Source organism: Brassica oleracea, chromosome C3 (genome assembly GCF_000695525.1).
Source record: "Brassica oleracea var. oleracea cultivar TO1000 chromosome C3, BOL, whole genome shotgun sequence".
NCBI classification, from domain to species: domain Eukaryota; kingdom Viridiplantae; phylum Streptophyta; class Magnoliopsida; order Brassicales; family Brassicaceae; genus Brassica; species Brassica oleracea.
The window spans coordinates 32,331,271-32,346,705 of record NC_027750.1 but is presented as its reverse complement, the minus strand read 5'-3'; the positions used below and the strand labels follow the sequence as shown (position 1 = coordinate 32,346,705).

General features: G+C 36.2%; 3 protein-coding genes across 3 annotated transcripts; 1 reads left to right on the top strand and 2 right to left on the bottom strand.

The window, feature by feature from the left end:
- Window positions 1–3,064: 3,064 nt before the first annotated feature.
- Window positions 3,065–5,930, top strand: LOC106328261 (DUF21 domain-containing protein At2g14520). The gene is made up of 11 exons (XM_013766670.1): window positions 3,065–3,427; window positions 3,721–3,797; window positions 3,872–3,955; window positions 4,064–4,177; window positions 4,267–4,353; window positions 4,528–4,667; window positions 4,748–4,835; window positions 4,904–4,977; window positions 5,065–5,192; window positions 5,268–5,533; window positions 5,638–5,930. The coding sequence occupies exons 1-11, from the start codon at window positions 3,250–3,252 to the stop codon at window positions 5,680–5,682; spliced, it is 1,281 nt and encodes a 426-aa protein (XP_013622124.1). The 5' UTR covers window positions 3,065–3,249; the 3' UTR covers window positions 5,683–5,930.
- Window positions 5,931–6,081: 151 nt separating this feature from the next.
- On the bottom strand, window positions 6,082–8,565 carry LOC106328262 (proline iminopeptidase). Its single transcript, XM_013766671.1, has 11 exons — window positions 8,381–8,565; window positions 8,097–8,260; window positions 7,817–7,915; window positions 7,625–7,735; window positions 7,476–7,538; window positions 7,268–7,361; window positions 7,051–7,148; window positions 6,824–6,925; window positions 6,622–6,735; window positions 6,441–6,515; window positions 6,082–6,356 (listed from the first exon to the last, which is right to left on the bottom strand). Exons 1-11 carry the CDS (start codon window positions 8,502–8,504, stop codon window positions 6,264–6,266), a joined length of 1,137 nt encoding a protein of 378 aa, XP_013622125.1. The 5' UTR covers window positions 8,505–8,565; the 3' UTR covers window positions 6,082–6,263.
- A 2,368-nt stretch (window positions 8,566–10,933) lies between these two features.
- LOC106334060 (transcription factor bHLH25-like) lies at window positions 10,934–13,408 on the bottom strand. Its single transcript, XM_013772417.1, has 4 exons — window positions 13,359–13,408; window positions 12,893–13,270; window positions 11,666–12,010; window positions 10,934–11,300 (listed from the first exon to the last, which is right to left on the bottom strand). The coding sequence occupies exons 1-4, from the start codon at window positions 13,392–13,394 to the stop codon at window positions 11,211–11,213; spliced, it is 849 nt and encodes a 282-aa protein (XP_013627871.1). The 5' UTR covers window positions 13,395–13,408; the 3' UTR covers window positions 10,934–11,210.
- Between the last annotated feature and the right edge of the window lie 2,027 nt (window positions 13,409–15,435).

The window sequence follows — 15,435 nt, the reverse complement described above, 5'->3', positions numbered from 1 at the left end:
TCGGAATTCATCGGTTTTTTCCGAGGAATACATTTTTCCTCGGTATTCCATAAGAATATTCCGACGGATTAATATTTCCTCGGAATTCCGTCGGTATATTCCGAGGAAATTCCGAGGAAACCAAATTTTGTGTTTCCTCGGAATATCTCGGAAATTCCTCGGGATATTCCGAAGATTTCATTTTCCGTCGGAATGTCCGTCAGAATACTGCTGTTTTCTTGTAGTGACGTCTCGGTTCCGCTACATAACACCAACAAGAGCAATTTGATTCTATGGACAGCAGATACGATGGATCCAGTGGTGATCGGTTCGCAAGAGGCAGAGGTGGTGATGATCTAAGACGAACGGAACGTTTTTTCCAATAACAGAGAGGAAGATATGAAGACTGAAGGAGGGGAAGAAGAGAAGATAAGACAAGGAAGGTGGTGGGAAACAAGAAAGATGACGGCTTGACTTAGTTTTGTAGAAGGAGATAGATATACTTATATATGTTATACACGGGTTAGGTTAAAGTGAACAAGAAAAACTGAGTTTTGGTTAATAAAAAATAATTAGACAAACCAAACCGGTTTTAGTAAACCAAAGCAATTAGATGATCTCGAATCTGACATGAATGACAATTGTAAAAAAAATAACAGAAGAACCTGTTTTTTTTTAATTGGAAGGAACCTGTCTATATATATGATTTGTTTTTGTATACAAAAAAAAAAATTATTTTGGGAAACAGATGTTGTTAGATTGCATCAGTGTGCATCCTAAATATGCTTGATAGTGTTGTTAGATGAACTTTTCTCGTCTCTTGTATATTTGGTGGAAAATAACAATGACTAGAGAGTTGTTAGATTTTATCATTTCAACAAGTGTAGGAATAATGATGATGCTATTGAGAAACAACTGGAAAGGTTTTGATACCAAAATTTTGTTACCTGAGATCCAATTAGGTTTCACTCCGAGATTTTTGAAGAAAACATTTTGCAGTTTCACTGAGAAATTGTTTTTTTTTTTTTTTTTTTTTTTTTTTTAGGGTATCATATGCTAAGTTTGAGAAAATGCTTGTCTTTGAGAAGTTGTGTCTAGGAGAAGGAAAATATGTGTTATTCTCTAGAATCGGCAAAAAAAAGACGCAGTGATACATCAAAGAGTTCTTTGTTCTCCAATGGGTAATTACATTTTGAGTCACTTTCTCTTTACCGTGTAACCTGTGAAATGAATATTGGCCTTTCAAGCACTGTGACATCTCTGAATAAAGTAATTAGCCTTTCAAACACCTGTAGAATCATCTCGTAATCATTTAGACGTAAGTTCCATTTCCATAGAACAAAGAAATATATATATATATATATATTCTCATACATGTTATTTGCTTGATGCACGAATATGTCTTCTCCGGTGCAGAACATTCTGAGTCAGCTAAGGCAACTACAGTAGGAACGATATTTTGGTCACATGATATTTTTAGTCAGATAGTACTATATAGAAACAGACAAGTTTTGAGAACCTAAAAACAAAATATAACACTAAAAACAAAATATAACACTAACTTAGAAAGAGTGGACATGTTTTCTAAAGTCCGTTCTTATGTGCTTACATAAGGTTTGATAAATTTTATCGACCTTTTATTTATCAAAGATAATTATAATTTCATTAGTATTGTATTGTATATTAGAGAAATGTGAAATTCAGTAATATATTGTATTAATATGACAAATATAGTACTAACAAAAATTACATTTACTTCTAACCCAATTTGTAAAGTTGAGGACAAACCAATTTTTTCTAATTTTCCAATCAACTGTCTCACAGTAAATGGCAAAAAAACACAAACAATACATATAATTTTATGTTATGATAGTGCGGCGTAGCGCGGGTTTTGAACTAGTCAACATAAATAGATGTTATAATAGTGTAAAATAGGCCGGAGCATTTTAACCTGGATCCGAAAATCCGAATCGGAACCGATCCAAAAATACCCGACTCGGAACCGGACCAAAAATTTACAAGTACTTTTTGGGTCTAAATTTTTTTTACCCGAAAGAACCGGAACCGAAAAGAAACCGACCCGAATAGACCCGGACCCGAAAAGAACCGACCCGAATATACCCGACCCGATAAGAACTGATTTGTACCCGACTTAAAAACATGTATATCTAAAACTATGATGTTTTTGTGTTCTATTTTATATATATTATTTTATAATTTAGTTGAAATATCTTTTGTTATTATTTTTTTTTAAAGTAATATAAAGCTTTAAAATGTAAAATTTAGAGTTTTAAAATGTTTTATTTTTATTATTAATAGTTTCATTTAAGTTGTTTTGTAAAATTTTAGATATATATGACAAATATTCAACTAAAGTTGATGGAATTGAGTGTATCATGTCCTTTTCAGATCCTAAATATCCGAACCCGACCCGGATCCGATATGGACCCGAAAAATTACGGATATTTTATGGATATTTTAATTATAGACCCGAACTGACCCGGACCCGAGAAGAACCGACTTGAACCCGAACTAAAAATTTCTAAGTACCTATTGGATCTAAATATTTAGGACCCAAAAAGACCCAGACCCGAAAGGAACCGGCCCGAACCCGACCCGAAGACCCGAACGCCCAGGCCTAGTGTAAAATCTCTAAAGTACAGTCGGTTACGCAAATCGAATCAACATATTTCTTCTTTTTACTATCTATTAAATTCATCTTTGTTTTTGCTGTTTTGCATCTAAAAAAGAATTTTGAATTTACCAAAAAATTTACTCGTAAATGTTATATATTGTATTGCTCACGTGCCTTAGTTATAAAAAAATATTCCTAAAATCACATCACAACCCTTTCTCACTGCACCATGATACTCGAATCGAATCCGATATCAATCACTCCACCTGCCAAATAATTGATACATCGACTCAGCATGATGGAATCTTCAAAGGACTAAAACACCCTTTCTCGAAAACACGCATACCTTTATGTTCCAGGGGTGCTATAGTCTTTTACTACACAAACAAAACCGCAAACCGAGTGATAAAAAGAAAATGAAACAAAACATTTCCATCTCCAGCTCCAGAGTTTGTGTGTTTCAACTTTTCGTCTCCCACTAATTAGTCGGATCTCTGTCCTAATCTCTAACTTTTTTTTTCATGTTTCTTGTTTCACAAATTACTAATTCTTTCACAGAAAAAAATTGTTTTCAAAGAAGCACTGACGTAAGATTTTAGGGTTTGCGATAACTGAGTATTCTTGTTTGTAAAAATATGGCTGTGGAGTATGAATGCTGCGAGAGCAACTTCTTCATACACATTCTCGTGATAGTGTTGCTTGTCTTGTTCGCTGGGCTAATGTCTGGTCTCACTTTGGGTCTTATGTCCATGAGTCTCGTGGATCTCGAGGTTCTTGCTAAATCTGGCACACCCAGAGATCGCAAACATGCTGGTACTTTTTGATTCTCTTCTTTTCACCAACCTGAGAAAAATCTTAGACCTGTGCTTTTATTTTGATACTCTTTTTAATGGAATGTATCGCGCATGTGGTAGGTAGACGTCACGAGAATCTCCCTGTTATTTGATTTTCTCTGATTAGTTTATTTAGTTCTGATGATTAATTAACTTCTTAAACTGGGTCCAGATTTGTTTTGTTTTTTTTGGAAAATATTAAATTGTGTTGATGCATTTTCTGGATGTTTATTAGATGTTACTTGCCTTCTCTTTTTTGATTAATTGATGCAGCAAAGATATTGCCAGTTGTGAAAAATCAGCATCTTTTGCTTTGTACTTTACTGATATGCAATGCAGCTGCTATGGAGGTAAACTTTATCTTCACCCAGTGTAAATCATGAAGTTCATGAATAATTAATTAACTTGACTTTGTTTTTGTCAGACGCTTCCTATTTTTCTTGATGCCCTTGTGACTGCTTGGGGTGCTATTTTGATTTCAGTGACATTGATTCTTCTCTTTGGTGAGGTGAGATCTTGTGAATGATCTGGTGCACATGAATATTCTCCATATGACATGTAGGTTTGTATGTATGATAAAAAAAATGATAGTTTGATTTTAACTCCTCATGTGCAGATTATACCTCAGTCAGTTTGTTCCCGTCATGGTTTGGCGATTGGTGCAACAGTGGCGCCATTTGTTCGTGTTCTAGTCTGGATCTGCTCTCCAGTTGCATGGCCAATTAGTAAGGTAATTTAAACACACTGCAATGTCCTGTCCATAAAGTCTTGTTTCTCATAAAATCTTTTGTACATTTGTTTCTGTTGTATATATTGCAGCTACTGGACTCTCTACTTGGTCATGGTCGTGTAGCACTTTTCCGTAGAGCCGAGCTGAAAACACTTGTGGATTTGCATGGCAATGAGGCATGTCTTTTCTTTTACAGATATCTTCAGAATGACAATTCTCTTTATGCTTTGAACGTTATGTTGTTTTAGGTCCCGGGACGAAACTATTATTACTTACGTAGACTTTGGCCCAAACCTCCTGGTATTCAACAAAAAAAAAACAAATAACGTAGCAATCTTTATTTCTTTCAGGCTGGTAAGGGTGGAGAGCTGACACATGATGAAACAACAATCATTGCTGGAGCTCTTGAGCTATCTGAGAAAATGGTTAAAGATGCAATGACACCAATCTCCGAGACCTTTGTGATTGATACTAACGCAAAACTAGACAGGTCTTGTCTTGTTTTAACCTTCCTACACGGATCTCTATATAAGTCATTCTTAAACATAGTTTTTTTTGTCCTTTCAACAGGAATTTGATGAAATTGATTCTTGAAAAAGGTCATAGCAGAGTCCCTGTATACTACGAGCAATGTACAAACATAATCGGTCTTGTTTTGGTAAGTTTCTATCTCACCTTTATCTTAAAAATCATAACAGCTGAAGAATTTTAGTGATGGCTATTCAGGTGAAGAACTTATTGACTATCAATCCAGATGATGAAACACAGGTCAAGAATGTCACCATACGAAGGATCCCAAGGTATCTTTAACAGTTTAATTTCCCAATCTAAACAATTCAAGATTCGTTGTAGTTGATTGCTTGTTTTCTTCTTTTTCTTTTCTCTAGAGTTCCAGAAACCTTACCGTTATACGATATATTAAATGAGTTCCAGAAAGGTCACAGTCACATGGCTGTTGTTGTGAAACAATGCGACAAAACCCACACCTTACCCAGTAGTGACGCTGCTAATAATGGTAAGTGGTCTTATTAAACATGAGATGAGATTTCATACAAAGACTAATAATACCTTCCTCTTCGCTTTTGAATAGAGAATATAGTTGAAGTAAGAGTGGATGTGGAAGATGAGAGATCCCCACAAGAAAAGAAGTTGAAGAGAAGGAGGTCACTTCAGAAATGGAAAAGCTTTCCTCACCGAGTGAATTCTTATAAAGGAGGGTCTAGGAGTAAGAGATGGTCCAAGGACAACGATGCTGATATACTGCAATTGAACGGACATCCACTGCCAAAGCTAGCCGAGGAGGAAGAAGCTGTTGGTGTCATTACAATGGAAGATGTCATTGAAGAACTTCTTCAAGTAAGGAAACCTTACTTATTACTTTTACTCTCTAATTCTCGTTTGTTCTGTTTTCAACTCTTCTTTTTTTTTTTTTTTTTTTTTTTTGTGAATTGTGATTGTAGGAAGAGATATTCGATGAGACGGATCATCATTTTGAGGACTCGTGACAGCAAGAACTTCAATACATGGTGCCAGAGTTTTCAAGATTAAATATCTTCATACAAGTTTTGTTGTGAAAAGAGTCATGTATGTCGCATGTATCAACAAATTGTTCGGACAATTGGAACAAAAGTTTTCCTAGCATGAACTGTTAATATATGTTTTATAATCGTACTTTGACCAATAGCATATGTTCTTATTGTACAAATATAAACGTCTAAGCAGAGAACAATATTCAGATGTTGTTTGCTTGAATATTATTGCATCAGCATTGGATGCATAATCTATTTTGAATATTATTGCACCAGTAGAATATCTTGAGATGCTAAAAATGCAGAGATTGGATCTTACATTTGCATACCCATTTCATGTTTGCTATTATTCTGAGTCTCTGACTTTACCCAAAATGAACAAGCCTTGTATTCGGCCTTCAAAATGATTGTGTGAAAATAACCTTCGTTTGGCGTTGAAAACAAACTATGTGAATGCTCATGCGTCTGTGAATGTGATGTTAATTTGCTGCAACAAACTTGAAAGAAAAAATGGAACACAAGTCCCTAAGATATGAACGCAGCCCATCGAATACTTTTCATCCCACAAAAGCTTTCATCTTTTCATTTGCAACCACTAGTTCTGCTGCTATTCCAGGCTCATTTGCCGAGTGTCCAGCATCCCCAACGATCTGCAGGCCATGGGTCGCGTTACCAACAAGTAAAAACAAACTTAGAAGAGAACTCAGAAAAAAAATAAAAGACTTTAGCTTTACCTTGAGGTCTGCCTCTGGCCATGCTTTGTGCAAATCCCAAGCAGACATCATAGGGCAAACTACGTCATACCTTCCCTACCCATTGTAATAAAACAAACACACAGCTTAGCAAACACATTCCCAGTCCCATAATATACTATAACTGGAACCCACAAATCAACTTCTTATATAAAGTATGCACCTGAACAATAGTGGTCTTGATATGTCTTATTTTATCAATATTCTCCAGCAAGTATGAGTCCGAGGTAAAGAACGCCTTGTTAACAAAGTAGTGGTTTTCAATCCTTGCAAACGCCTGTAGAGCAATGTCTCAAGAAATCAACTAAAATATTTGGATATAACAATAGATCAGTGAATGCCAGATAAGATTGGCAACAACTAACCAATGAAAACTTATCATCTTCTGCCTTTTGAATGTTTCCATCATTTGGAAGAAGATGAGCAGTCATCATTTCCCATTTAGTCCAAGCTCTCGCAGCTGCATACTATTAACATCAAAAATGCAATTTATCACCGTTGCTGAGGTACACAGAGATTTATTAAACTAGAAGATAATAGGAATAATGCTCGATGTATTTTTCTTGTGTAATTTATTTAGATCTCAACATACTTGAGTTTCGAGATTATCGGAGTTGAGTCTTTTGTGATATGCATCCACAAGGCTACCTCTCTCGTTTTCTGGAATAAGATCTCTGAACTCCTCCCATGCTATTATTAAAACAGAGAAACAACCACTTACAAAAAAAAACTATAGTCCCATGATCACTAAAGCTTATATAGAAATGTCTAGAAACGCAAATGATGATCACAACTCCACAAGAAATTACCATCAGGATATATAGCAGCAGCACCACCCTCGTAAAACCAATCAATCTCCTTCTTCCGAATCAGAAAGATCCCTCTAAGGACCAAACCAGTAACCTTAAAACCAAACAAATAAAAGTAAAAATGTGTGGAGGTTATCTCTAATTTCTTTCTTTTTTTTTTTCCTGATCATAATCAAATCAATGCTTTTTCTTCTTGCAAACTTTGCACCTTATCAGGGTGGGACTGGCTGTAAGTAAGTGCTAGAGTGCTTCCCCAAGATCCACCAAAAACCTGAGGAAAACAAAATGCTCACAATCCTATGCCTATTTTACCCTCAACATCAAAGAAGGAAACAAAAATATCTGAAACTCTCTCACCTGCCATTCAGAAATTTTCAAATGCTCCCTGAGTTTTTCAATGTCATTGACAAGGTCCCAAGTGGTGTTCTCCTCCAAGCAAGCATGTGGTGTACTCTTCCCTGCACCTCTCTGGAAGGAGAAAAAAAAAAAACAAATGAAAGAGTTTTAATAATGTTTAGTGTCAAAAGAAAATCAAAGAAACCGCGAGACCTGGTCAAAGAGAACAATCCGGTAAAACTCAGGATCAAAGAATCTCCTGTTATTAGGAGATGTTCCTCCTCCTGGACCTCCATGAAGAAACACAACTGGCTGCAATAATTTAAAAAAAAAAAAAAAAACTTGCTCAAAAGATTAACCATATTAATATATTATTTTACTATCTAGCCGATGGCATGGTATAATTTTTCTTTTAGATGATATGGTTTTTGAACACATTACAATAGTTTAAAACTGTTTTATTTTCATAGAGAAAGGGCTAAAACGACGTTACGTGGCCATCTGGGTTTCCTGATTGCTCCCAGTAGAGTGTGTGAGTATCTGAAACCTTTAGAATCCCGTTGTTGTACGGCTCTATTGGAGGGTAAAGGCTTCTCCTTTGAGGCACTCCGGTTTCGATTGAGTCGCTCATATTGCGAATCGTTGCGCGTTTTCTTACTGAAATTCAAAGAGAGATTATTTCGGATCAATTGAACTACCGAGAAATCAAGGATCAAACGAAGATCGTGATGACAAAGTTCGAAGCAGAGTATTTAGAGAGAGAGGGAGATGGGAAACCTGGGAAGGAGAGATTGAGATTGATCGGGGATGGTGGAAACGATCGAATACAAGAGTAAGTGGGTAGAGAGAAGGACGGGAGTATATAATAAATGTGAGGGATGATGTGATGACCTAATTTCATCGCATTTGATGATGAGTGATATCTGTTGTTTGTTTCGCAATTCGTGCTGGTCTAACCAAAAATCTCCAAATTGTTTCATTTTGGTACAATGGTTTCTTTAAAAAATAAACTGACAAAATATATTAAAGCTTCGGTGTTTACTATTTTACTAACTTTTACAATGTTTACAAAACCAGGGCGCATTACAAGTGCTTCACTGCAGCCTTTCATAGAGCAGATTACAGCTACACTTCACTCTTGGACTATGAAATTCTTATCTTTTGCTGGAAAAATTAGGTTGATTACCTCGGTCATCTATGGCAAAGTGAACTTTTGGAGTGCTGTGTTTGTTCTACCAAAGAGTTTTTATGCAAAAATCGATTCTTTGTGTGAGGCATTTCTATGGAAAAACAAGTCAACATCGGCAAGAGGAGCTAGAGTTGCTTGGATTGACATTTGTAAGCCCAAGAAAGAAGGTGGATTGGGTATCAGACTATTGGAAGACTTTGAGTTGGTTTTCCGGCTCAAGCATGTATGAAATTATTTTACAAATCCAGGTTCACTCTGGATATCATGGCTGAAATCAAATGTCTTCCATAGGAAACCATTCTAGCAAATGGAAGACTCTCCAAGACTGTCCAAAGCAGTCAGGAGCATGATTGAAACGAAGAGCATGCTGGTTGATTTCTTGAAGTGTAAGATGGGAAATGGCCAAGATGCTATGTTCTGGTTTGATTCTTGGAATGACTTGGGCCCTCTAATCGACCTTATAGGTGCCACGGGTCCTCGTCAGCTTCGGATTAGGCTCTCTGCTTCAGTGGCAGACGCTACATCCAATGGAGAATGGAACCTACCTTCAGCCAGGTCACCACAAGCGGAAGCTCTGTAGATTCATCTGACTACAATACAGCCACCATCTCAGTCTCGAGGTGAGGATCAGTTCCTTTGGCTTCAAGCAAACGATACTTTTGGGTCCTCTTTCTCTTCTAGAGTAACTTGGGAGAGTATAAGAACCCATTCCCCGATCAAGCCTTGGTATAAAGTCGTTTGGTTTAAGCAACATATGCCGAGGAACTCTTTCATTTCTTGGTTAGCTTTACTTCGGCGTCTACCAACGAGAGATCGCCTTAGGAGATGGGGAATGACTGTGCCGGAAGGTTGTGTCCTATGTTCTACGGCTGGAGAGACCCATCATCATTTATTCTTTGAATGCAGCTTCTCCTCCTCTGTGTGGAGCTATTATGCTGAAAGAGTCTGGCCTAACCCGCCTCAAGACCTTCACTCAGCAGCGGCATGGATTTCTTTGTCGCGATCCTCCTCACCGCAAGAACAGTGTATCATCAAGCTCTTGTTCCAATCAATAGTTTATCATATTTGGAAAGAAAGGAACATGAGGATTTTTCAGTCACAGGTTACTCCTGTCCCTACAGTTCGTGCTGCAGTGGATCGTCAAATTCGGGACCAGTTGCTGTCCATTAAGCCATCTCCATGCTTTCAGCCACCTCTCCTGCAAGTCTACTTCACCTTCACAAGGCCGCCTTGACTCTCATTTGCTTTCTCTCTTTTCTATTTCCTTGTTTCTTGTTTGGGGTTGTTTTGTTTGTTTGTCTCGCTCTAATAAGTTGCTAAGCAACATGTAAACTCTTGAAAATGGTATGAAATTTAACATGATTACCAAAAAAAAAAAAAAAAAAAGGTTTTCTTAACTTTTACCAAAAATTTAAACTTTCTCTTTCTCTGCTCTCTTCCCCTCTCTTTTTGAAAGCACTGGTGAGTGCACATATATGAAGCTCTCAATAAAAAAGAAAATATTAATATCTCTATTTTATAATTTTTTCATTTATTTTTATAATTTAAATCACTGGTGGTAAATTGGTAATGATATGTGTGTGTGGAGGGGGATGTGTCTCTCACAAATGTTTAAAATGTTCATTTTTTACTTCTCTTGCTTAATTTCTTAATTTTTATTCTGAGAACACAATGTGGATGCTCTTATCTCTTTACTCTTTTCCCTCAATTATTTCTTTTCTCCAGTTCACTTCTTGTGATAAGCACCGCTTAAAAACAGTGTTGCATGTAAAGACCAACAGGAATAACGAGAGGTGAGAGCGATTACTTAGACTATTCAAATATGCAACATTGGTAATAGTTATGATTCGAGCGAGGGGTGGATAGAAACATATGTTTCTCAAAACCAATCGGTAAGAAAAATAATATCATTGTCCACAATAACATCGGTTCGTAAGAAAACAATATTATAACAACATCAGAATATAATATATTAAAAACTCTAGAAAAAGAATGAAGAAAAGTAGGCACCACACCATTACTAACTTAAACAGAGTTACGAAGTTCCATTGAAATCCACTCCACAAACAAAACAACACATCTCCACAAGAAGATAATAAATACCATTCCCAACACTACGGTAAAATACTTCAAAACCAGATTAAGAAAAAGAAAGAAAACTCATAGTTTGGAAACACATGGTGCCTTTTTCTATTAGACCCCATGCAAAAATAGGCATTCTTCTTCTCATTTGTGTTTTGAAGTCTTAAAAGGGAAAGGGAAAAAAGAATAAACCCCTCCAAAAAATCGAACTGCGAGAAGATAAAAGAGTTTGGGAGAAAAAGGTCTTATAGTGGTGAAAATATACCGGAGCTTCCAATTTGTAAGATCTTAGTTATATATGCTTTTATATAATTTTATTGTAATTATATTATTTCCTCAGACGAGATTGGCATTCATAAAAGCTTCGAGGCTTGATTTGATGCTCGTGGCAACATCCTTTGTTGTGATATTGAATCCCTCGCCCATCTGCGTTTGAGATTAACATCAATTAATTTTGTATAATTCTTTCACATCCGATCAACTATCTTCCTCTTCTTTTATGTATATACCATAATAAACATATCCGGTAACCCATGTATCAATTTATATATTCATTTTTTCAATTGTACTTGTTATAATACCAAAAACAATCGGGTTATTCAAAAAGAGTGCTAAAAAAATTTTGACTCGGAAAACTTTAAATTGAAGCTAAAGGAAAAAGTATGGTGACTAAAATGATATTAATCAAAAAAGTGAAATGATAAAAAGAGTCCCCCAGGGTTTAATTTGCAAGTATTTCTAGAAATGAACAAACCCATAAGCTTAAAAAAAATCCGAAAAGATAAACTAACCTGAGAAATAATGGTGAGATGAAGGGAACTGGATCCAAAAGTGATGACACTGCTGTTTATCACGGTCAGTTTAAGCTTTTCAATTTCAGCCATAGTGATCTCAACAACCCCCTTCCTTCTTTCACAGTGAACTCTTATCAGAACATTTATACCAGACGATCTAGCTTCGATCTCGGGCAACGCAATACATTCTAGCTCTGTATCCGCAACCGAGAGCCTCGACTTGTTCAAATACACTACTGACTCAATGGTTCTCTGACTGGCTTGCTCCTCAAGAAACCTAACTCTATCTTGCAAATGTTTCAGGTACTTTATTGTGCCCCCAAGCACTGATGCCTTGTCCGTCTTTAAGCCCAATTAATTAGCACCATAGGAAATATTAAGAGAAAATGACAAAAATAACACTAAATCAAGTTTTTGTTCCCAAACTAGCACTCAAGCTCAAAAGTCATAAAAATAGCACTTAATGTTTTATCAAAAGTTACAAACTTAGGGTTTAGAATTAAAGGGTGGGGTTTAGGATTTAGGGTTTAGGGTTTAGAGCTTAGGGTTTAGGGTTTAGAGTTTAGGGTTTAGGTTTTAGGGTTTAGAGTTTAGGGTTTAGGGTTTAGAGTTTAGAGTTTAGGGTTTAGAGTTTATGGTTTAGGGTTTAGAGTTGAGAAATGAGGTTTTGGGGATAAGATTTCAAATTTTGAAAAATAAAAAAATTAAAATTTTTAAAGGATAAACTTAGAAATGTGTTATTTTGGTCATTTTAGTTTTTGAGTGCTATTTTTGTGATATAAACTTAGAAATGTGCTATTTTGGAAATTTGCCCAAATATTAATACATAAAATATGTATCAACAGAGATTATTTTTGTTATGGTCGGCCTAGAAAGATTCTGACAAGTAATTATCGGGTTTTGGGTCTAAACCTTTGCAGCAAACAAAGATTATTTTTGTTATGTTATTGGTTGCAGCAAACGGATTAACAAAAAATTCTGCATACCAATATTTTTCTATGTTCTATATATTGTAATTATCCGCACAAGTGTGGACAAAAATTATTTATGGTTGAAAAACATCAAATTCCCAAATGATTAGTAAGCATTTTTCTGCTTAATCATTCAAAATGGTCAGGCTTATGCAGGACTTAAAGCAGACCAGGCTCAAAATGGCATGACCGGCTTATCAAAACTAATCTAACTATGATGACCATGAATGAGATTATGTTTGTGCAATTGTACCTTCTTGAGTCCAGGGACGATGGTAGATAAAGCAATGAAGCGTAGACTCAGCTTCTCTCGGCGTCTTCGTTCAGCCATTATGTGGTCTCTTGCTTGTGAAACCCCACGTGACACGTTCCTCTGAGCCAATAGAGTATGCTCTTTCTTGGGCTGCAAGTTTCCCATAGCCCCATATTCACCAAACCCGCTTGAGCATTGGTTCGTAGTAGTATTCACGTAGCTTCTATGTTTGAGTTGTTTCGCAGCTTCTGCGTTCAACGTGGTTACTACTGGAGACTGATGGCTGTAGAGTTGGGGCTCCATGGTTTGTAGAGATGGTAAAGAGAGAATATCATTGAGCTCTTCGGGTGTAGGAAAGTTCGTCATCATTTGATATTCCTGCATAAAACAAAAAGTTCCATATTATTTGAGCTGTGAGTCAAATTAAATACAAATGGAGAAAGTTAAGAAAATCAAGAGAGCTTACAAGTTGATTATATTCAGAGTTGCATGAAATGTCCATCAGAGACAATGCTACCTGAAAAGATGGAGCCAATACAATTGGCTTTATGTATAATTATGCAATAACATATATAGTATGAAACTTCCAACAAAGTCAGAGATAGAAAGCACAGTAAGACTTTTTTTAGTTAGTGCTGGTTTAAATTCAAAATTAACGTGAAAGGAATTATTAAGTGTGTATGATTAATTTACACATTCTTTATTCGACCGACATTTGTCTGTTTCCATTGAAGCAGCTGGTCGGTGAAGGTTTTGTTTAAAGTTGTTTGGTAGAGTAGGAGAAAAAAGAAGTATGAACAAGATAAAGCATAATTGTCTCTTTGTAATATAAGAGTATTAATATGTCATTTACGGAGAAACTGGTGGTATCAAAGTTTTGTCTTTTTTGAAAAAAGTCAAAATGTAGCTGGTTTGTAATTTCTAAAACCTACTTTTTCGAAAGTCTTGAATTCTTATGCATTTATAGCCGATTCTTGGGTAGACACGTATGCAACAAAAGATTATTATGCTTATTTTCAGCAGACTTATAGAAATTAATGGCGAATTTCTTCAATATATCGGGTGTTTCCTAAAGAATCAGCCACCATACCAGTGACAAGTGTTATTCATGGTGCCTACAGTCATTCAGTTACAAGGGTTTTATCAAGAAATTGAGAATAATGCTACTATACAGAATTGGATATCACATGTTAACAAGGGAGATAGAAATAGATGGGTTCACGGATCAGGATGGTTAGTTATAGTACAAAAGGCTTCTTGTAATACCAAAGTCATCGGTTTCCATTCTTCTGATATTATCAAAATGTTATGATGGATAGTTGGGAGAGGACACTCTGGTGTTATGAAAACAATGAAGAGAATAAGACAATGGTTTCAATTGGAAGGGATGTACAAGCGAGTTCATGAATATCTTGCAGCTTGTCAGATATGTCAGACACATAAACACTCTCAACTCTGTCTCCAGCATGCCTATTACAGCTATTACCTATTCTGGATTGTGTGTGTGAGGATTATCCATGAATTTCCTAACAACGTACAAGTTTGACGGAAAATAATGATAAATTATATAATAAAGAAACAAGAAAAATAAAAAAATAGAATAAAACTCTTCAAACTAAATCAAATGTTAGATACAAAGACTAAAAATATAATTTTTTTTGCGCAAAACGCGGACCAACCCCAAATGTGTATAATATCAACTGATGGCGAACAATAATATTGATAGGGTTTTGGACGAGGCTATCGTAATTCTTTTCTTGACACATCATTATATAAACAAAAAAAAAACATTTGTGGAGTTAAAAAAAAGATTGTTAAATATTCACCAAAATGTTATGAACCAGATTGTGGATGGCTCATAACCAAGAGATTATGATTTGTAATCTTTCCATTTATCTACGACGGTGTAATCTCTTATATAACGTATGTTATAAATAAAGATAGACTTTTCCATTAGTTTTATAACACGTTATCATCACGAAACTCTAAATCTCTAAGCTAATACCCAAATAAAAAAACCCTAAAACCCTAACCCTAGCCGGCGATCCGACGAACCCTAAACCCCGATCGCGTCTCTTGTTCCCGCATCTGTTCCAGCTCGAGTCTCCGATCAGCTTCAGCCCAAGGCGTTCCTGTTCCTAGCTCAGACGTTCGCGACCCGAGAATAGCTCCAGCACACGACCTCTTCCTCGTTCAAGACAGCATCAGACAGCTCGCGTCCGACGATCAAGGCATTCCCGATCAAGCAACAAAGGACGTCTGCGACCCGATAGAAGCGACTCGATCCATTCCAGCTCGCGTCCCGTTCGTGTCCAGCTCGCGGCTCAACTCCTTTGGTGGTCCGATTCAACAATCATCTAAGGTTAAAAGGTAATTCAATACCTAAGAACCCATAATCGAACATGGATTGATTGATAAAGAATGAAACCCTTAAACCCTAATCTTTATGAATCAAAACCATAGGTAATAGATCAAAAATCCTAATTGAGTAAATCGAAGCTCTAAAATTTCGATGCCCCAAACCCTAAATCATGTTCCTACAT